Source organism: Tachyglossus aculeatus, chromosome 15 (assembly GCF_015852505.1).
Source record: "Tachyglossus aculeatus isolate mTacAcu1 chromosome 15, mTacAcu1.pri, whole genome shotgun sequence".
In the NCBI taxonomy this organism is placed as follows: Eukaryota; Metazoa; Chordata; class Mammalia; order Monotremata; family Tachyglossidae; genus Tachyglossus; species Tachyglossus aculeatus.
This window is the reverse complement of record NC_052080.1, coordinates 26,882,566-26,905,049: the sequence shown is the minus strand read 5'-3', so window position 1 is coordinate 26,905,049 and position 22,484 is coordinate 26,882,566. Positions and strand designations below refer to the sequence as shown.

General features: G+C 49.4%; 1 protein-coding gene across 1 annotated transcript in view; it reads right to left on the bottom strand.

Moving 5' to 3' along the window:
- Nucleotides 1–18,807: 18,807 nt before the first annotated feature.
- Nucleotides 18,808–22,484, bottom strand: part of CACNA1G (calcium voltage-gated channel subunit alpha1 G) — a 61,142-nt gene continuing 57,465 nt past the window's right edge. Inside the window, 2 exon segments of the mRNA XM_038756986.1 lie at nucleotides 18,808–19,358; nucleotides 19,360–20,013. Of these exon segments, the coding sequence (XP_038612914.1) occupies nucleotides 19,152–19,358; nucleotides 19,360–20,013 (861 nt within the window). The 3' untranslated portion in view covers nucleotides 18,808–19,151.

Genomic DNA, 22,484 nt, shown 5'->3' with positions numbered 1-22,484 from the left:
ACTAAGCGCTTGGGAAGTACAAGTTGGCAACATATAGAGACAGTCCCTACCCAACAGTGGGCTCACAGTCTAAAAGGGGGAGACAGAGAACAAAACCAAACTAACAAAATAAAATAAATAGAATAGATATGTACAAGTAAAATAAATAAATAAATAAATAGAGTAACAAATATGTACAAACATATATACATATATACAGGTGCAGTGGGGAAGGGAAGGATGCATGATGGGGGGGATGGAGAGGGGGACGAGGGGGAGAGGAAGGAAGGGGCTCAGTCTGGGAAGGCCTCCTGGAGGAGGTGAGCTCTCAGTAGGGCCTTGAATCAATCGTGTTTATTGAGCGCTTACTGTGTGCAGAGCACTGGACTAAGCACTTGGGAAGTCCAAGTTGGCAACATCTAGAGACGGTCCCTACCCAACAGTGGGCTCACAGTGTAGAAGGGGGAGACAGACAACAAAACAAAACATATTAACAAAATAAAGGGGTAGATACAAGGTAATCAAATTGCCCCACATGGGGATTACAGTCTTCATCCCCATTTTCCAGATGAGGGAACTGAGGCCCAGAGAAGTGAAGTGACTTGCCCAAGGTCACACAGCAGACAGGTGGTGGAGCCGGGATTCGAACCCATGACCTCTGACTCCAAAGCCCGGGCTCTTTCCACTGAGCCACGCTGCTTCTAAGCACTGGGGAGGTTACAAGGTGATCAAGTTGTCCCACGGGGGGCTCACAGTCTTAATCAATCAATCAATCAATCGTATTTATTGAGCGCTTACTGTGTGCAGTGCACTGTACTAAGCGCTTGGGAAGTACAACCCCCCATTTTACAGATGAGGTAACTGAGGCACAGAGAAGTTAAGTGTCTTGCCCAAAGTCACACAGCTGACAGTTGGCAGAGTCAGGATTTGAACCCATGACCTGTGACTCCAAAACCCGGGCTCTTTCCACTGAGCCACGCTGCTTCTCCTTTCTTGTGAAAGGCCTCGCCGTGGGCAGGGCAACTCCTCGGGGGCTCACCAGCCGCCCCCTCCTCATCATAATAAGAATGATGGCATTTATTAACCACTTACTATGTGCCAAGCACTGTTCTAAGCGCTGGGGGGGATACAAGGTGATCAGGTTGTCCCACCTGGGGCTCACAGTCTTCATAATAGATTCTTCTAGACTGTAAGCCCACTGTTGGGTAGGGACCGTCTCTAGATGTTGCCAACTTGGACTTCCCAAGCGCTCAGTACAGTGCTCTGCACACAGTAAGTGCTCAACAAATACGATTGAATGAATTCATAATAATAATGATGGCATTTATTAAGCGCTTACTATATGCAAAGCACTGTTCTAAGCGCTGGGGAGATTACAAGGTGATCAGGTTGTCCCATGCGGGGCACAGCCTTCATCCCTTGTACTTGTACTTCTCCAGCGCTTAGTACAGTGCTCTGCACACATTAAGCACTCAATAAATGATTGAATGAATGAATGAATCCCCATTTCACCGATGAAGTAACTGAGGCACAGAGAAGTTAAGTGACTTACCCAAAGTCACACAGAAGCACGGGAAACAGCGTGGCTCAGTGGAAAGAGCCCGGGCTTTGGAGTCAGAGGTCATGGGTTCAAATCCTTGCTCCGCCACTTGTCAGCTGTGTGACCTTGGGCAAGTCACTTAACTTCTCTGGGCCTCAGTTCCCGCATCTGTAAAATGAGGATGAAGACTGTGAGCAACCCCCGTGGGACAACCTGATCACCCTGTAACCTCCCCAGCGCTTAGAACAGTGCTTTGCACATAGTAAGAGCTTAATAAATGCCATTATTATTATTGTTCTCTGGGCCTCAGTTCCTTCATCTGTAAAATGAGGATGAAGACTGAGCGCCCCACGTGGGACAACCTCATTACCTTGTATCTACCCCAGTGCTTAGAACAGTGCTTGGCACATAGTAAGCGCTTAACAAATACCAACATTATTAGTATTATTATTATTACACAGCTGACAGCTGGCAGAGCTGGGATTTGAACCCGTGACCTCTGACTCCAAAGCCCGGGCTCTTTCCACTGAGCCACACTGCTTCTCTTCCTCCCACGGCCGGGGGAAATCCCACCCCCTTCCACCCCCATGGAGGCAATTCCGAGGCGACCCCTCTCCTGGGGGGACCTCAAGGGGTGGGGAGGGTGGGGGTCATGGGCTGAGAAAGTGAGAAAGGGATCTGCACGGGCCTGGGAAAATTAAAAAAAAAATCTGGATCATTCAGGGAAAAAAGAAAAAGCCCCATCTTCACCTGTGGTGTAAGGAAAGCTGAGTAGTGAGAGAAAAGTGGAGGGTGGGGTCATGGGCTGAGAAAGTGAGAAAGGGGTCTCCACAGGCCTGGGAAAATTTTTTTAAAAATCTGGATCATTCAAGGAAAAAAGAAAAGTCCCACCTTCACCTGTGGTGTAACGAAAGCTGAGTAGTGGGAGAAAGGTGGAGAGGGGCGTCATGGGCTGAGAAAGTGAGAAAGGGATCTCCACGGGTCTGGGAAAATTAAAAAAAATAATCTGGATCATTCAGGGAAAAAAGAAAAAGCCCCACCTTCACCTGTGGTGTAACGAAAGCTGATAGTGAGAGAAGAGTGGAGGCGGGGGTCGCGGGCTGAGAAAGTGAGAAAGGGGTCTCCACGGGCCTGGGAAAATTAAAAAAAAAAATCTGGATCATTCAGGGAAAAAAGAAAAAGCCCTACCTTCACCTGTGGTGTAACAAAAGCTCAGTAGTGAGAGAAAAGTGGAGGGGGGCGTTGCGGGCTAAGAAAGTGAGAAAGGGGTCTTCACAGGCCTGGGAAAATTTTTAAAAAAATCTGGATCATTCAGGGAATAAAGAAAAAGCCCCACCTTCACCTGTGGTGTAACGAAAGCTGAGTAGTGGGAGAAAAGTGGAGGGGGCCGCCGTGGGCTGAGAAAGTGAGAAAGGGATCTCCACGGGCATGGGAAAATTAAAAAAAAAACCTGGATCATTCAGGGAAAAAAGAAAAAGCCCCACCTTCACCTGTGGTGTAAGGAAAGCTGAGTAGTGGGAGAAAAGTGGAGGGGGGCGTCGTGGGCTGAGAAAGTGAGAAAGGGGTCTCCACGGACCTGGGATAATAATAATGGCATTTGTTAAGCACTTACTATGTGCAAAGCACTGTTCTAATGCGCTGGGGAGGATACAAGGTGATCAGATTGTCCCAAGTGGGGCTCACAGTATTAATCCCCATTTTACAGATGAGGTAACTGAGGCACAGAGAAGTTAAGTGATTTGCCCAAAGTCACACAGCTGACAAGCAGCGGGGCAGGGATTAGAACCCATGACCTCTGACTCCCAAGCCTGTGCTCTTTCCACTGAGCCAAGCTGCTTCCCTGTGGAGAAAGGGGTCTCCACAGGCTCGGGAAAATTAAAAAAAAAAAAAGAATCTGAATCATTCAGGGAAAAAAGGAAAAGCCCCACCTTCACCTGTGGTGTAAGGAAAGCTGGGTACTTGGCCTCCTAATGGGAGGAAAGAGTGAGTGAGTGAGTGAGTGAGTGAGTGAGTGAGTGAGTGAGTGTGTGTGTGGGGGTGTGTGTGTGTGTTGGTGGGGGGGCTAGGGGGAGTTGCTTTAATTAATTAATTCATTCATTCATTCAATCGTGTTTATTGAGCACTTACTGTGTGCAGAGCACTGTACTAAGTGCTTGGGAAGTCCAAGTTGGCAACATCTAGAGATGGTCCCTACCCAACAGCGGGCTCACAGTCTAGAAGGGGGAGACAGACAACAAAACATATTAACAAAATAAAATAAATAGAATAAATATGTACAGGTAAAATAGAGTAATGAATTTGTACAAACATATATACATATATACAGGTGCAGTGGGGAGGGGAAGGAGGTAAGGTTGGGGGGATGGGGAGGGAGATGAGGGGGAGAGGAAGGAGGGGGCTCAGTCTGGGAAGGCCTCCTGGAGGAGGTGAGCTCTCAGTAGGGCTTTGAAGGGAGGAAGAGAGCTAGCTTGGTGGGTGTGTGGACGGAGGGCATTCCAGGCCAGGGGGAAGACGTGGGCCGGGGGTCAATGGCGGGATGGGCGAGAATGAGGCACGGTGAGGAGATTAAAAGCGGAGGAGCGGAGGGTGCGGGCTGGGCTGGAGAAGGAGAGAAAGGAGGTGAGGTAGGAGGGGGCGAGGTGATGGACAGCCTTGAAGCCCAGGGTGAGGAGTTTCTGCCTGATGTGTAGGTTGATTGGTAGCCACTGGAGATTTTTGAGGAAGGGAGTAATTACACAGGGTTTACCTCGGGTTCCGTTCTCCTGGGCCGAACAGATGGGTGGTTGTTCCAAGGCGTTCCCGGATCCTGAGTGAAGGGGGTGCGTAGTAGTAATAACAGTGTTTATTAAGCTCTACTAAGTAGTTTACCAACCCTTGGCAGAAGGGGCGGGCAGAAGGATCAGAAGGGGAGCCCCCACACCTCCACGGGGTCCTGCTGCTGCTCTGAGAGACACCACCCTCCCTAGTTTAAGCCCCTGGTGAACGACCCTCCATTGTGTCAGGCACAAGGAAATGATGACAAGAACGAACTGGCCCTTGCTAAATCACTAAATCACTTCGATGGATGGTGGGTGTGTGGGGGAGAGTTTCAAGCAGGAGGGATGCCATGGGGTTAGGAGACCCTGGAACGGTACAGGAGATTAAGAGAGGGCTGATCCCTCCAGGCCCTTCCACTCACCCAGGCAGGGCCAGGGCAGAGCTGGAAAACACAAATCAGGGAGCAGGCAGCTCGAATCCCTCCCTCCTTCCAGGCTCTGACACTCCTCAGGCTCAGGAATATGACCCATTTTTGTAACTATATATATAATAATGATGGCATCTATTAACCACTTACTGTGGCAAAGCACTGTTCTAAGCGCTGGGGAGGTTACAAGGTGATCAGGTTGTCCCACTGGGGGCTCACAGTCTTAATCCCCATTTTACAGATGAGGTAACTGAGGCCCAGAGAGTGACTTGCCCAAAGTCACCCAGCTGACAACTGGCGGAGCCGGGATTCGAACCCATGACCTCTGACTCCAAAGCCCGGGCTCTTTCCACTGAGCCACGCTGCTTTACACACACGAATACTTTCTGTGTACGTAACATGTTATGTCTCAACTGTAAGCTCCTTGTTGGCGGGCAGCCCGTCCATCAACACGGTTAGACTGTACGCTCCAAGCACAAAGTACACCGCGCACTGTAAGTGCTCAATAAATATGATTGATTGATGTGCACAGCTTGTGTGTGTTCAAGCTTGTATGCACATTTATGTCAGCAGAGGAGCCAAACAGTTGTGCCAATGTATGTATATGCGAGAGCTTGTCTTTATGTGTGTGTGTTGGGTGGGGGGGTTGTGGGAATATGTGTGGGTACATGAGTAGGCCTTGTGAGTGTGGGTGCCTTGGCATGACTCTTCCTCCACCCACAGACTCCAAAGGGACCCTGATTCCCCATTTGCTCGGCGGAGAAGGGGCTTCCTCTCTGGCTGCTCAGTGGCGGTGGGCGTGGGCGGTGGGAAACAGCGAGAGATGAAACAGATGCAGCAGCTTGGACGCAGCCCGGGGCCGCTCCGATGGGGGAGCCGGCTCCAGCCGCTTCGCTCTGCTTGGTTCGGACAGAAAACAGGGATGTCACAAGGCCCAGGAGTGACTCGGAAAAAGGGATCGGGGAGTAGGGGCAAGTACACTGTGATCTTTCTCTCAGGTCCGTGCTCGGCAGATGCTTAGTACTGCTCTCTGTACATTGCAAATGTTTGATAAATACGATTGACTGATGATCGACTGACTTTCTCGTGCTCCCAGCCTCCAACAACACTATGAAAATGGGAAGCGATGGACACGAGGGCTGATCAAGTACACCTGTGGGGGAGAAATAGGGGTAGATGGGCACACACTGCCCCTCAGCAGCAGGCACGGAGCCCCTAGATCCCATTGCCTGGTAGCACAAAAAAGGATGACGACAGATATTCCAATAACAAGGAACCCATTGGGAACACTCCGGGAAACAGTTGGGGATAAGGGGGACATCAGAAGGAGGGGAGAGTGACTGCAGTCTCACCGGGAATTTCTCCCTATCTACCGTTGGCTGAGGGTTCTGGTCACAGGGCCAGGGATACCTATGGTGAGCCCACTGTTTATCTGCTCACCTATAGTTTTCCCAGTTCCTTCCTAATCCACCGCATCTCCTTCCTCACTGGGCCTTCTCTTCCCCCATCCCCTCATTCCCGAACCATGGGGATGGGCCGGGGGTCAGCTTATGCAGGGCTCGCTCTGTCCAGTACTACCGGCCGGGTAATCAGAGTCAGAATACTCGTTTAGGCTTTCGATTCGGCAGAAATTCGCACGCTAAACGTCAATCCTTCTCTCTGTGCGGGTGAAATAAGACATTAATTGGACCAACCGATTGCGGCAGTTTTCAAGATCAAGGCCCGTGCGAAAGAAACACCAAATGGACTTTTGTGTTCTTTCCAGGGAGGAGAGCGTGCAGCACTCCAGCAGGGGATTTTTACTGGGCAGGCTGGTAGGCGGACCCCTCCTGCCTCACATTTGTGGCTAGTTTTAGCTTGACGCCATCCTTAGCTGACCTGAAGCTCCATCCCTCACTGTCCCCCACGAGTCCCCACGGGCCCAGAAACCCACAATGGCCATCCTGAAGATGAATGACATCACTTTGGGATCCAGGGACCACCCCTGGTCAAAGCACATCTCCTCCAAGAGGCCTTCCCTGACTAAGCCCTCCTCTCCTCCCACTTCCTTCGGCTCCACCCTGACCTGCTCCCTTTATTCACCCCCCTTTCCAGCCCCACGCGCTTAGTACAGTGCTCTGCACACAGTAAGCGCTCAATACGATTGAATGAATGAATGTACAGATCTGTAATTTATTTATCATCATCAATCGTATTTATTGAGCGCTTACTGTGTGCAGAGCACTGTACTAAGCGCTTGGGAAGTACAAATTGGCAACATATACAGTCCCTACCCAACAGTGGGCTCACAGTCTAAAAGGATGTTAGTATCCGTTAAGCGCTTACTATGTACCAAGCACTGTTCTAAGCGCTGGGATAGATACAAGGTGATCAGGTTGTCCCAAGGGGGGCTCACAGTCTTAATCCCATTTTACAGATGAGGGAACTGAGGCCCAGAGAAGTTAAGTTCATTCATTCATTCAATCAATCGTATTTATTGAGCACTCACTGTGTGCAGAGCACTGTACTAAGCGCTTCGGAAGTACAAGTTGGCAACTTATAGCGACGGTCCCTACCCAGTCTAGAAGTGACTTGCCCCAAATCACACAGCTGACGAGTGGCGGAGCGGGGATTAGAACCCATGACCTCTGACTCCCAAGGCCAGGCTCTTTCCGCCAAGCCACGCGGCTTCTCATCAACGTCTGTCTGCCCCTCAGCGTGGCTCAGTGGAAAGAGCCTGAGCTTTGGAGTCAGAGGTCATGGGTTCAAATCCCGGCTCCGCCAACTGTCAGCTGGGTGACTTTGGGCAAGTCACTTCACTTCTCTAGGCCTCAGTTCCCTCATCTGTAAAATGGGGATTAAGACTGTGAGCCCCCCGTAGGACAACCTGATCACCTTGTAACCGCCCCAGCGCTTAGAACAGTGGTTGGCACATAGTAAGCGCTTAACAAATACCATCATTATATTATTGTGGGCAGGGAACGTACCTGTTTATTGTTATATTGTACTCTCCCGAGAGCTTAGTACAGGGCTCGGCCCACAGTAAGCGCTCAATCATTACGATGAACCGACTGACCCCGATCCTCCCCTTCCCACCAACCGGAGCCAGAAGGTAAAGAAGGACGTGTCTTTGATGATCCAAGCAGGGTAGGGGTCACCGTCATCATGGGGGTGGTACAGACCGGAGGGCAGGTCAGAGTGGGCACGGCTGGCACTGGAGAAGAAGGTGATTGATTGAATCCCAAGCGCTTAGTACAGTGCTCTGCACACGGTAAGTGCTCAATAAATACGATTGATTGATTGATTGATTGAGAGGAAATCAGGGAAGGAAAAGGATGAGCGCTCCGGGGTAAGGGCTGCCATCTGGTGAACAACATTACACTTACATCCATGCCTGGGCCCTATCAATCAATCAATCAATCAATCGTATTTATTGAGCGCTTACTATATGCAGAGCACTGTACTAAGCGCTTGGGAAGTACAAATTGGCAACACATAGAGACAGTCCCTACCCAACAGTGGGCTCACAGTCTAAAAGGGGGAGACAGAGAACAGAACCAAACATACCAACAAAATTAAATAAATAGGATAGAAATGTACAAGTAAAATAAATAAATAAATAAATAAATAGAGTAATAAATATGTACAAGTATAATAATAACAATTATTATTATTATATTTAATAATACATAATAATAATTATAATAATAATTATAATAATAATAATAATAGACATTTATTAAGCACTTACTACATGCAAAGCACTGTTCTAAGTGCGGGGAGGTTACAAGGTGATCAGGTTGTCCCACGGGGGGCTCACAGTCTTAATCCCCATTTTACAGATGAGGTAACTGAGGCACAGAGAAGTTAAGTGACTGCCCAAAGTCACACAGCTGACACCTGGCAGACCCTTGTCTGGTCTGTATACTTTTCCACCCCTTACCCCGCCCACCCTAGTCTTCCCGAGGCCTTAGGGAAGCAGCGTGGCTCAGTGGAAAGAGCCTGGGCTTTGGAGTCAGAGGTCATGGGTTCAAATCCCAGCTCCGCCAATTGTCAACTGGGTGACTTTGGGCATGTCACAACTTCTCTGGGCCTCAGTTCCCTCATCTGGAAAATGGGGATTAAGACTGTGAGCCCCCCAGGGGACAACTTGATCATCTTGTAACCTCCCCAGTATTTAGCACATTCATTCAATTGCATTTATTGAGCTCTTACTGTGTGCAGAGCACTGTACTAAGTGCTTGGGAAGTACAAGCTGGCAACATATGGAGATGGTCCCGACCCAACAGCAGGCTCACAGTCTAGAAGAGTGCTTTGTACATTGTAGGCGCTTAACAAATATTATTATTATTATTGTTATTATTACAAACGGCCCGGAGCTTCCCTCTGCGTGGGCTTGACTCGATCTCTGTCCTCCATAGGGCTTGTTTAGGGTCATATAGGGCTAGCATTAGCTTGGATCCGGGGTGAGGCTGTGTAAACAGAAGAGGGTGGCATGCTTACTTCTCTTAGCCTAGGTAAGGTAAGGGTGAGATGGAAAAGAGGGTTGGAGGAAGTGGGGACCGGGCGGGGACTGGAGTGTAATAATAATGATAATAATAATAATAATAATGTTGGCATTTGATAAGCGCTTACTATGTGCAAAGCACTGTTCTAAGAGTGTAGATGTTGAAGTGTTGAACTCTCTCCCTTCTAGACTGTGTGCCCGTTATTGGGTAGGGACTATATATGTTGCCAACTTGGACTTCCCAAGTGCTTAGTACAGTGCTCTGCACATGGCAAGCGCTCAATAAATATGATTGAATGAATGAAGTGTGATGGGGCATATCCTGGGATACAGGAGTATTTCCGCATGTGGGGAATTGTGGAGAGGGAATTCCTCCCACTCTGGCCTGGCTAGAGGGGCTCCAGGGTGCCGTACCTCAGCCAACATCTACCTGAAAGGGGTCAGACGTCAGCAGGATTAGGAGATGGATGCTGTTTGGTTTTGTTGTCTGTCTCCCCCTTCTAGACTGTGAGCCGTTGTTGGGTAGGGACCGTCTCCATATGTTGCCGACTTGTACTTCCCAAGTGCTTAGTACAGTGCTCTGCACACAGTAAGCGCTCAATAAATACGATTGAATGGATGATTAGGGGTGAGTGAGAATACTAGCTGACAAATGGGTATGACTGTGGATTCAAGAAGACAAGAGTAAATGTGCATGGGCCTGAGTGGGCAAGGGTGTTTGCTTAAGCACGTATTTCATCAATCGTATTTATTGAGCGCCTACTGTGTGCAGAGCACTGTACTAAGCGCTTGGGAAGTGCAAATTGGCAACATACAGAGACAGTCCCTACCCAACAGTGGGCTCACAGTCTAAAAGGGGAAGACAGAGAACAAAACCAAACATACTAACAAAATAAAAGTCTGCAATTTTATTTTATTTTATTTTTTATTTTATTTTATTTTGTTAGTATGCTTGGTTTTGTTCTCTGTCACCCCCTTTTAGCCTGTGAGCCCACTGTTGGGCAGGGACTGTCTCTATATGTTGCCATTTTGTACTTCCCAAGCGCTTAGTACAGTGCTCTGCACACAGTAAGCGCTCAATAAATACGATTGATGATGATGATGATGATGATTTATTTTAGGGAGGGAGGGTATTTGTGCTCAGCATGTGCACTTTTTTTAGTCAGTACAGGTGTCTGTATTTGTGTGCCAGGGTCCGTATCAGTTGTATGCATGAAGGTTTTTGCACAGAGACTGTACTCCCTCCTGTGTCCATTCAGCTTAGGTTCCCCAGTCTTCAAATATCTCCAATAGCTCATTCATTCGTTCAATCGTATTTATTGAGCGCTTACTGTGTGCAGAGCACTGTACTAAGCGCTTGGGAAGTACAAGTTGGCAACATATAGAGACGGTCCCTACCCAACAGTGGGCTCACAGTCTAGTAGGGGGAGACAGAGAACAAAACAAAACATATTAACAAAATAAAAAAAAGTAGAATAAATATGTACAAGTAAAATAAATAGAGAAATAAATAGAGTAATAGTTGCCCCTACATCTCCACATCAAGCAGAAACTCCTCACTATCTCTCTGGCCCCTACTTATCCTCTCTCCTCTCCTACTACAACCCATCCCACCCACTTGGCTCCTCAATCCCAACCTACTCACTGTGCCTCTATCTCATCTCCTCTCTGTAAACCCTTTTCTAACACCCTTTCTAAAAGCCTAGAATTCCCACCCCTTTCCTATGGACACTACCACTTTCCCCAGTTTCCAAGAGCCCGCTGTTGGGTAGGGACCGTCTCTATATGTTGCCAACTTGTACTTCCCAAGCGCTTAGTACAGTGCCCTGCACACAGTAAGCGCTCAATAAACACGACTGAATGAATGAATGAAAGCCTCACTAAAATCCCATCTTCTCCCTCCCTAAATCCCGGCTCCGCCAATTGTCAGCTGTGTGACATTGGGCAAGTCACTTAACTTCTCTGGGCCTCAGTTACCTCGTCTGTAAAATGGGGATCAAGACTGTGAGCCCCCCTTGGGACAACCTGATCACCCTGTGACCACCCCAGCGCTTAGAACAGTGCTTTGCACATAGTAAGCGCTTAATAAACGCCATTATTATTATTATTATGGCCTCACTTCTGCACTTGGTCTCTTTCTCTAAGCACTTTGGCACTCACCCCCGCTCCCCAGCACTTACATATCCTAATACTAGTTTATTCCCCTTACTCATAATTTATTTTACTGTCTCCTCCACTAGACTGAACTTCTCAAGAGCAGAAACTGTGTCTCCTTTTTCTATTGCGCTGCCCCAAGTGCTTAGTACAGTGTTTTTTCCCCCCTCCAAAGAGTAAATGCTCAATAAATTAGTAATAAATAATAAATTAATAATCATAATAATAACCACAGCACTTACATATCCTAATACTAGTTTATTCCCCTTACTCACAATTTATTTTACTGTCTGTCTCCTCCACTAGACTGAACTTCTCAAGAGCAGGAATTGTGTCTCCTTGTTCTATTGCGCTGCCCCAATTGCTTAGTACAGTAGTTTTTTCCCCCCTCCAAAGAGTAAATCCTCAATAAATTAGTAATAAATAATAAATGAATAATAATAATAACTAATAAATAAATTAGTACAGTGCTCTGCACACAGTAAGCGCTCAATAAATACGATTGAATGAATGAATGAATAAATGCAACTGATTGATTCCGTGAAAGGATGACCCTGGGGCTACTGCCTGAACTGGGCCGCCCAGGTGACACTACTTAGTCACTTAATCCTCTTTATTGGGTGCTTACGGTGTATACTAAGCGCTTGGGAGAGTTCAATGCAGTAATTAACAGACACATTCCCTACCCACAACAAGCTTTCAGTCTAGAAGTGGGTCGGGGGGTGGGGGGGAGACAGACATTAATATAAATAAAAGATATGCACATAAGTGCTGAAGGGCTGAGAAAGGGGATGAATAAAAGGAGCAAGTCAGGGCGAAGCAGAAGGGAGTGGGAGAAGAAGAAAGGAGGGCTTAGTCAGGGAAGACCTTTGGGAGAAGGAAGAGACGTGCCTTCAATAAGGCTTTGAAGGGGAGGCCAGTAAATGTCTGTCTGATCATCATCATCATCATCAATCGTATTTATTGAGCGCTTACTGTGTGCAGAGCACTGTACTAGGCGCTTGGGAAGTACAAATTGGCAACATATAGAGACAGTCCCTAGCAGGGAGGACGTTCCAAGGACAGAAGAGATGGCAGGGCAGTGAGAAGGTGAGTATTATTAGAGTAAAGCGTGCAGGTTGGATTGTAGCAGGGGAGAAGCGAGATGAAGTAGGAGAGAAGCATTGTGGTTCAATGAAAAGAGCCCGCTCTTTGGAGTCAGAGGTCATGGGTTCAAATCCCGGCTCCGCCCCTTGTCAGCTGTGTGACTTTGGGCAAGTAATTTAATTCTCTGGGCCTCAGTTACCTCATCTGTAAAATGGGGATTAAGACTGTGAGCCCCCCCCTTGGGACAACCTGATCACCTTGTAATAATAATAATGGCATTTATTAAGCGCTTACTATGTGCAAAGCACTGTTCTAAGCGTCGGGGAGGCTACAAGATTATCAGGATGTCCCTCATGGGGCTCACAGTCTCAGTCCTCATTTTACAGCTGAGGTAACAGGCACAGAGAAGTGAAGTGACTTACCCAAACTCACACAGCTGACAATTGGCAGAGTCGGGATTTGAACCCACGACCTCTGACTCCAAAGCCCGGGCTCTTTCCTACAGAGCCACGCTGCTTCTCTGTAACCACCCCAGCGCTTAGAACAGTGCTTTGCACATAGTAAGCGCTTAATAAATGCCATCATTATTATTATTAGGAGGAGGCAAGGTGATCGAGGGCTTTAAAGATCTACAAATAGGTCCCACTCTCCCTCTCTCCCTCCCCTGAATCCAGTGCCCCCTCCCGCTTTGGTTTCTGGGCAGCCTAGCCCTCCCCACCAAAGAGAAGCAGCGTGGCTCAGTGGAAAGAGCCCCGGCTTTGGAGTCAGAGGTCATGGGTTCAAACCCCGGCCCTGCCAATTGTCAGCTGTGTGACTTTGGGCAAGTTACTTAACTTCTCTGGGCCTCAGTTACCTTATCTGTAAAATGGGGATTGACTGTGACCCTCCCCTGGGACAACCTGATCACCTTGTAACCTCCCCAGCGCTTAGAACAGTACTTTGCACATAGTAACCACTTAATAAATGCCATTATTATTATCATTAAAGCCTCAGGACCTTGTCGACGGCGGCTCCTCCCCTGGCCAAAGCTCCTCCTCCCGAGGCCTTCTGCCCTCGCCCTCTCCGCCCCTTCCGCCAGCATTTATTGGGGAAGGAGGAAGGGGCGGGACCCCCATTTCCCAGATGGTAAAAGTGAGACCGAACCTTTATCCGATTCGTTGGTAGTAATGCCCCTCGCATTCGGTCTTCCCTCCGCCCTGGCACATAATAATAATAATAATAATAATAATAATGATGGTATTTGTTAAGCGCTTACTATGTGCAAAGCACTGTTCTAAGCGCTGGGGAGGTTACAAGGTGGGCAGGTTGTCCCACTGGGGGCTCACAGTCGTAACCCCCATTTTACAGATGAGGTAACTGAGGCACAGAGAAGTTAAGTGACTTGCCTAAAGTCACACAGCTGGCAGAACCGGGATTTGAACCCATGACCTCTGACTCCAAAGCCCGTGTTCTTTCTACTGAGCCACGCACATCTCTCTGAGCAACACACTGTCCTGGGAGCTGATTGTGGGCAGAGCCATACTCCTGGCTCTGCACCTTGCCAGCTGTGTGGCCTTGGGCAAGTCGTTTAACTTTTCTGTGCCTCAGTTGCCTCATCTGTAAAATGGGAATTAAGACTGTGAGTCCTATGCAGGACAGGGACTGTGTCCAACCCTATATGCTTGTTTCCACCCCAGCGCTTAGTAAGTGCCTGGCATATAATAATAATGGTATTTGTTAAGCGCTTACTATGTGGCAAGCACTGTTCTAAGCACTGGGATAGATACAAGATTATCAGAATGTCCCATTTGGGGCTCACAGTCTTAATCTCCATTTTACACGTGAGGTAACTGAGGCACAGAGAAATTGTGACTTGCCCAAAGTCACACAACTGACAAGTGGCAGAGCCGGGATAAGAACCCACGACCTCCCACTCCCAAGCCGGTGCTCTTTCCACTACGCCACGTAAGCGCTTAACAAATGCCATAATAATAACAACAATTTGGGCATGCATATATGTGGGAGCAAGCAGAAGAAATAGGGAACAATTGACAACTGTCCCTCTAGACTGTAAGCTAGTGGTGAGTAGGCAACGTGTCTAGCAATTCTGTTGGATTGTACTCTCCCAAGTGCTTAGTACAGTGCTCTGCACATATTAAGTGCTCAATAAAACCACTGCTAACAATAAGCAAGAAAAGAATTAGTAATCAAATGAATAAATGAGCTAAACATAAGGCAGATCATTAACTTGAGGTCATTCAGTGCTGACTGTATATGTTGCCAATTTGTACTTCCCAAGCGCTTAGTACAGTGCTCTGCACATAGTAAGCGATCAATAAATACGATTGATGATGATGATGAGCACATGTTAAGAGCTTAACAAACACCAACATTATTATTATCGTTCTTATTATATCTACTGTAATCTTCCAAATGCTTAGTACAGGAGTTTGCACATAGTAAACACCATTAATTTGAAGGTAGGGAAGGATGCATTTGGATGGTTTCTAAAGTCCAATGTTGGACATTCAGGCCTCTTCATTTTCCCCTTCCCTAGAATGCACTTCTACGTTGAGCTTCCACACACCCGGGCCTCCTTCTGTCTCCCCTCTCTCCTCTTTTCCCCTATAATAATTAAAATGATGGTACTTGTTAAGCACTTATCCTGTGCCAAGCACTGTCCTAAGCACCGGGGTAGATACAAGTTATTCAGGTTGGATACAGTCCCTGTCCCACATGAGTGGGGCTCACACTCTTAATCTCCATTTTATAGGTAAGGTAATTGAGGCACAAAGAAGTTAACTGACTTGCCCAAGGTCACCTTGTCAGGATCTCTGTGGCGGCTTTCCCTCCTCAGAATGGTCAGGGCCTCAGAGTGGGAAAAAAACAAACACCAAGACAAGGGTCATTTGGTTACCAATATTGCCTTGCTATTCATTCTTTCATTTATTCATTCAATCAATCATATTTATTAAGCGCATACCATGTGCAGAGCACTGTAGTGAGTGCTTGGAAAAGTACAATACAACAATAAACAGTGTCATTCCCTGCCCACAATGAGCTCACATCATGTTATTGGCATTTTGTTTTAGCTTCAAACCTTTTACCAAGACATATCAATTCCTATCATCATTCAAGTTTACACCTTTGTACCTAATTCTTTAAGAAAAAAACACAACCCTCCCCTCCTCTTTGTTCCTAAAATCCTCCATCCCCCAGGGAACTCCAGCAGGTACAATGCAACGTTGGAAAAGATCTGTAATTTTTGTCTTTAATATCTGTAATTTATTTATTTATTTATTTATATTCATGTTTGTCTCCCCCTCGAGACCGTAAGCTTACTGTGGGCAGGCGGTGTGTCTGTTTATTCACATATTATATTCTACCAAGTGTTTACTGTTTAGTTTAGAGAAGCAGTGTGGCTCAGTAGGAAAGAGCCCAGGCTTTGGAGGCAGAGGTCATGGGTTCAAATTCCGGCTCTGCCAATTGTCAGCAGTGTGACTTTGGGCAAGTCACTTAACTTCTCTGTGCCTCAGTTACCTCATTTGTAAAATGGGGATTAAGACTGTGAGCCCCACCAGGGACAATCTGATCACCTTATAACCTCCCCAGCACTTAGAACAGTGCTTTGCACATAGTAAGCGCTTAATAAATGCCATTATTATTATTATTTAGTGCAGAGCTCTACACACATCAAGCGCTCAATAAATACGATTGACTGACTGACCGAACAACAGAGAAGCAACCCAGGAGAGCAGAGCTCCAGACTCAAGGGAACAGCTCTCCAGAACCCCAGGGAGCGAACTGAACCTGCCCGCCCAAGGATTCCAGCCCCACATTCCCAGGGCTGAAGGACCCTCTGCGGGAACTGGAAAGAAGGGCCCGTGGGTGGCGGGAGGCGGGAATATGATCCAGGAAGAGAGGCAGGCTGGGGAGGGGGCGGGGGTCAAGGGAGGCCACCCACCTCTCGAGAAAAGGAAAAAATATGGAAACCAGAGACATGCAGACAAAGCCTCCACAGATTTCAACAAAACTATAAAAATGCCATCAACTGACCCAGCCTACAGAACGCCGGGGAGCTTGCTACATTTTGCTTTAAAAAGAGGCGAATCCTATTAAAACCTCCCAAACGCGACTAGAAAAGGAGTGTTATTACAAGCTCGGAAGGACAGTGCCGAGCAGCTCGGGGTTCTGCTTTGATGTCAGTACTGCTCCCCTCAAAAGAGCGCAAAGAAAACGGCAGGGCAGAGAGCATCCCTGGCCAGGCCTAGCCCCCCGCCCATCCCAAGAGGGTCCCCGCCAGGGTGGACGGCGCTGGGAGTTGGCAGATGAGGGTGGGAGGCTGGGGACGCCATATGAGACGAAGAGAGCGGGGTCTCGGTTGGTGAGAGGCCTGGGAGCTGCCGGGGGAGGGCTATTACAAGACTGCCAGCTTGCACCAGATTTCTGATGGAAAATCTGTTGGGTTTATCACAAGAAAGCCTGGGGCTTCTTTCTTTCCTCCCTCGGCCTCTCTCCATCTCTCTTCTCCCCCCTAGTAGGACCCAGGCCGAGGCTGGATCCCCCCACACCCCATTTTCCCGCCTTGTGAGTGGACTTGCAAGTGGGTGTGGGTGGGGACCGCGTTGTAATGAAATTTGAGCGGGCTAGAATAACAACCCCCAAGGAAGGGCGCCCCCCTGGGGGCGATTCTATAACGCGGTTTGGGCCTGGAAGGAAACCCAAGCTGAGCTGGGCTACAAACTGGGGTCGCAAGGAGTCGGGTGGCCTTCAACAGGGGAGTGGAGTATGGAAGGGGAAAGAGGTGACCTCGGGGTGCCCGGCCCTTGGGAGGGGAGGAGGAGGAGGAGGGAGAGAAGGAGGAGGAGAACAGGAGTGGGAAGGAGGGATGGGGAAAAGGAGATGGGGAGAGGGGAGAAGATGGGGGCAGGGAGAGGGGAGGAGGACATGGGTGGGGAGGTGGGAAGGAAGAAGGAAATGGGGAAAGGGGAGAAGGAGAGGGGAGGGATGGGGAGAGGGGAGGAGAAGATGGAGAGGGGAGGAGGAGGACATGGGTGGGGAAGAAGGAGGGGAGAAGGAGATGGGGAGAGGGGAGAAGAGGAGGGAAGGAGAGGGAAGTGGGGAGGGATGGGGAGGGGAGGAGAAAATGGGGAGAGAGGAGGGGGAGATGAGGGAGAGGGGAAAAGGAGAAGGGAGGGATGGGGAGAGGGGAAAAGGAGAAGGGAGGGATGGGGAGAGGGGAAAAGGAGAAGGGAGGGATGGGGAGAGGAGAGGTGGAGATGGGGGAGAGGGGAGGAGGAGGAGGAGATGGGTGGAGCGGGGGAGGGAAGAAAATGGGGGGCAGGGGAGGAGGAAATGGGGAGAGAGGAGGAGGAGATGAGGGAGAGGGGGAAAGGAGAAGGGAGGGATGGGGAGAGGGGAAGAGATGGGGGAGAGGGGAGAAGGGGAGGGGAGGGATGGCGAGAGAGGAGGAGGAGCTGGGGAAAGAGGAGAAGGGGAGGAATGGGGAAAAGGGAGGAGGAGATGGGGGAGAGGAGAGGAGAAGATGGGGCGGGGAGAGGGGAGGAGGAGATGGAGGAAAGGAGAAAGAAAGGGGAGAGTCGAGGAGAGGGGAGGAGTAGAAAAGGTGGGAGCAGGGAGAAGGGAGGAGGAGATGGAGGGAGAAGGGGAGGAGGAGGAGGTGATGTGGTGCAGCAAAGGGAGTGGAGCGGGCCGAGGAAAAGGGGGTGGCCGCCGTCTGCTCTCGCCGCAGGGATTTACTGGCGGGGGAAAAGTTGGGTTTCTGAAGTTAAACTCATTCACGTCGGAGCGGACCGGCTTTTTGTTTTGGAAGTTATAAAAATAGCCAACCTCCTTGTTGGGGCCCCCTCCGGTCTGTCAGGAGCAGACCCCCCTCCCACCTCTCAGACCCCCACCGCCCACCCGCCCAAATCGGTAGCCCAGACCGCCTCCGGGCGTTCTCTGCAATCTTTCACCTGCTGTCACTCTGAACTGGGATTAGCTTTATTTTGGAAAATTACTTTATTTTTTTTTTTATATTCCATCGCTTTCGTAAAATCTCCAACGGACTATTTTGTGTGTGGGGTTTTGTTTTTTTTTTTTTTCTACAGAAAAGGATTACGAGTTTTCAAGGAGAAAATAAGTTACATATTACAGTTTCAAAGTGATTTTGCCCCCCCGCTGCGCGAGGGCAGAGCTGTCTAACGTAATGCACTAATGGCTCCATTTTGTGCTTTCCATAGTAGGGGAGGGGGAGACGGAAAAGGACAGAGTACTCGTGGGATTCCAGGTTAAAATAGCCAAAACACCTGTGGCTTAGAAATAGTCTGAGACATAGAAGAGAAGGGAAGGAAAAAAACAAGTTTCTTAAGTCACAAAATGTAGTACATCCCGCAATACTAGATTGAATTAATTTAATAAAATAGAATATACATATAGATTCTGCACAATGTATTGCTTTTCCTCAAGCAGGTCCCTTGCTTCCGTAAGCGTGGTATATCGATTGCATCTCCCGTTCTCCCTCTCTCTCTCTCTCACTCTCCCCCGACCCCCCAGCCCCCCAAAATCATGACCAAGCTAGTTCTTGGCAACCGTCTTTGGAAATGGTGTTTACCCGGTGCCGCTGAGGACTTGAGAAGAGTTTGTGGGTTGGGTTTCATTTACCTTTAAAAATATATCCTGGAAGTAGGAGAAGAAATTTGGCACTGGACAAAGGGGGGGAGTGGGGTGGGGGGGCGTGGGATTCAAAGCTCCGAGTCTGTCGGGTCGAAGGAGAACGTGGGGAGGAGGGTCAGCAAGTCCCTCGTGGGTGGAGGGGAAGGGGCAGGGGTGGTGCCCATGGGGGGCAACGGGGGGTCGTCCACCTCACCCGAGTCCTTGTGGGAGTCGCAGGACGGTGCCCGCCGGCGCAGGCACACTTCAGCCCCCACGGTGGAGAGGCTGATGGGGGGGGCGTGGGAAGGGGCCCAGGCCCTGGCCCTCGGGTGGCTCGATGGAGATGCAGGGGGGACTCAATTTTTTCTTGGGCCGAGTCCCCCCGGGCCTGGCCTCCAGCTCGCCCAGGCCCTGGCTGATGAAGCCCGAGGAGCCGGAGGCGGCGGCGGCGGCGTGGGGCTGGAGCCCGCCGTCCAGGGAACTGACCTCGATGGAGTGTCTCCTCTGGTCATCCAGCCACGACGGGGGCTTGCGGAGGCGGCCCTGCGTGTCCACGCTGTAGCATTTCTTCAGGTCCTTCAGCGTCCCCACGCCCCCTCCGCCGCCACCGGGGCCGGGCTGGGACCCCGAGCGGGAGCTCCAGGCCGGACAGGAATCCGGAGAGAACGGCTCCAAGTATCTGTCCATCCCGGAGCCTTGGGGATGCCCGCGCTCCCCTCGGGAGGGACGGCCTGCGCTCGGGCTCTGGCCCGGCCACGGGTGCGGCGGGGTCGGACGGAGGCTGCGAGGGCGCTGCTGGTCCTGGGCGCCGGACCGGGCCCGGCCTGGAGCCTCTGGAGCCGCGTGGAGCTGGGGCGTGGGGGTCCAAGGGGCCGGGAGCGGGGTGAGGGGCTCCCCCACCTCCACCTCCAGGTTCTCCCAGCTGCCCAAGGAATCCGCCCTTATGGCGGCCTGCAGGGAAGGGAGGAGCGGTCAGGCCACGCGGAGGCCCGGGACGGGCCCGGCAGAGAGAGGGACGGTGCTCTCCTCCGGCCAGCCACCTGCCAGAGGAGTTCAGCACTCACTCCGCTCCTCCAGCAGGCCCCCCAGTCACCTCCAAGGGAAAGGTGGGCAAAATGGCAACAACCACTGAAGAGGAACAGAGATCCACTTACGGGAACCCGTGGCGGACTAATGATGGGGGGCCATGGGTTCCCGTAAGCTGATCTCTGTTCCTCTCTGTTCAGAGGGAGGAAGGGGGCCATGTGGACAGGCAGAGTGGACCCCAGACCCACCCCTGACCCTAACCCATTGAGCTCCATGGCCCAGAAGACTCTGGCCATATCCCACAGCAAGGCGGGCTTGGCAAAGGAGCAGAGAGGTGCAGCTTGATATCGCCACTGTGGGTCCACACCCTCCCCGCTACTCTCTCATGACCAAATATACTCACACACATTACCCTCATACGTACACACACACAGATGAACACATACACACAGAGATTTTCTCATTTGTTCAGGCAGACACACACAGACACATATGTTAGGCTGAAAACTCCTTAGTGGACAGGATGATGTCCTTCAAATTTTCCCTAAGGGCCTAGAATGATGTTCCTCTCCTCATCAGCCACCAATAAAGTTAGTCAACTCTTTGACACTCCTTTCAGGGCCCCTTTGCTATAATAGCACCTCCCACTTCAAGAAAAAGCTAAAAAGGTACTTGGGCCTAAAAGCTTCATTTCCTCTCCTCCCCAACACTGAAAGCATTTTGACTGAACTGAATAGATGAGTAGAGGTTATTCCATCTGAACAGAGATAATGGCAGATGCCAAGTTCCCTCTTGAGCTTGTGTATTTATGCCCATCCTCAGGAGTTGTGTATAACTATAATCTATTAGGCATTGTATTTATTGTCTGAATATTTCTAAGCCCGGCTACCTGACTAGAACGAAAGCTCCTTGGGCGTCTCGTACATTGCCAAGCCCTTAGCACAGTATTTTACATTTAGTAGTAGGAAGGAGTGTGGCCTAGTGGAAAGAGCATGAGTCTGAGAGTCAGAGGACCTTAACTCTAATCCCAGCTCTGTTGAGTCACCTTGGGTAAGTAACTTCACTTCTCTGTGTCTCAGTTACCTCATCTGTAAAATGGGGATTAAAAAACTGTGAGCGTCAAATGGGACACGGACTGTGTCCAATCTGATTAGTTTGTATCTACCCCAGTGTTTAGAACAGTGCCTGGCACATGGTACGAGCTTAACAAATACCACCCCCTAAAAAAATGAAAAAGTCTCCCAGCAAATAACCAACGCTGTTACAACTATTTAGCACAGACAGCACATGAAGTTTAAGGACTCGTCTCTCTTCAAACTGTGCCCTTATCTTAGTAGTAGGGGTAGGAATAGTAGGAGTAGTGATAGCAGTAGTAGTATTTATTAAGCCCCTGTGTGCACAGCACTGGGAAAAAAATACATGGAAGAGAATTTGGCATGGTCCCTTCCCCACAAGAAGCTCATAATCTAAGAATAAGGGTACGGGGAGGCCTGGAGACAGACAGGTAAGGAAAGATGAAAGGAGTCATCTAAAAGAAGAGGAGGGTGAAAAATATGGCAGGAGCCGTGGGGCCTAACTGCTGGAGTTTCAGGCCCCTTGGGCCTCAGTCTATATCCAACAGCCACAGAGCAGACAAGACCATGACCATCCGAGTGTTTCACTCTATTAGCTGGTATTGTCGATTTTGCAATGGATTGCTGGTCTCTCCACACCCATTATCTCTCTGCTTACCCCCCATGCAGAGGCTGAGAGCTCCTTGTGGGGCCTGAATCTGTTTACCCTGTAATTATCCAGGGCACTTCACACACAGTGTTTAATAAATACCACCACTGCCACTCCATAGATAACAAGAGCTCTAGCCTGTTAGCTTGAGGTGTTTTATTTCCTAAAAAGGATGTGAAAAAGGACACTTTGAAAATTAAATATTTACCTACTTTCTCAAACAGCTACATCGCAATGTTTCATTATTGGCTCATTTGTGCTGCTGCTTGACCGTGTAATTATATTTACTGTTTTTAAATATGTTTAGGTGTTTTAATCCGTTTCTGGATCTTGGGAGCCCACGAATGCACTTACATTGTTTCCAATGGGAAACTCGGCTGAATTTAATGAGGTTTTGCTTAACACTGTTCCCATGGTTCCAGTAACGGGCCCTAACCCGTTTGGTGCAGTAATGCTGATAATGATGCACAGCCACACACGCACATCATACCCTAGGAGTGTACACTTATCCATCTGTGCGTGTACACACACACACACAAAATCTATGCCCCCCTAGCTGACCAAGTGACCACGTCCAGCTGTGACCCCTTCTTTCTTTCCCTCAAACCTGCCCCCACTCTCGGAATTCCCCAGGCAGTATCATCCAGATCTCCGCTCTCCCCAGGGAGCAGGTG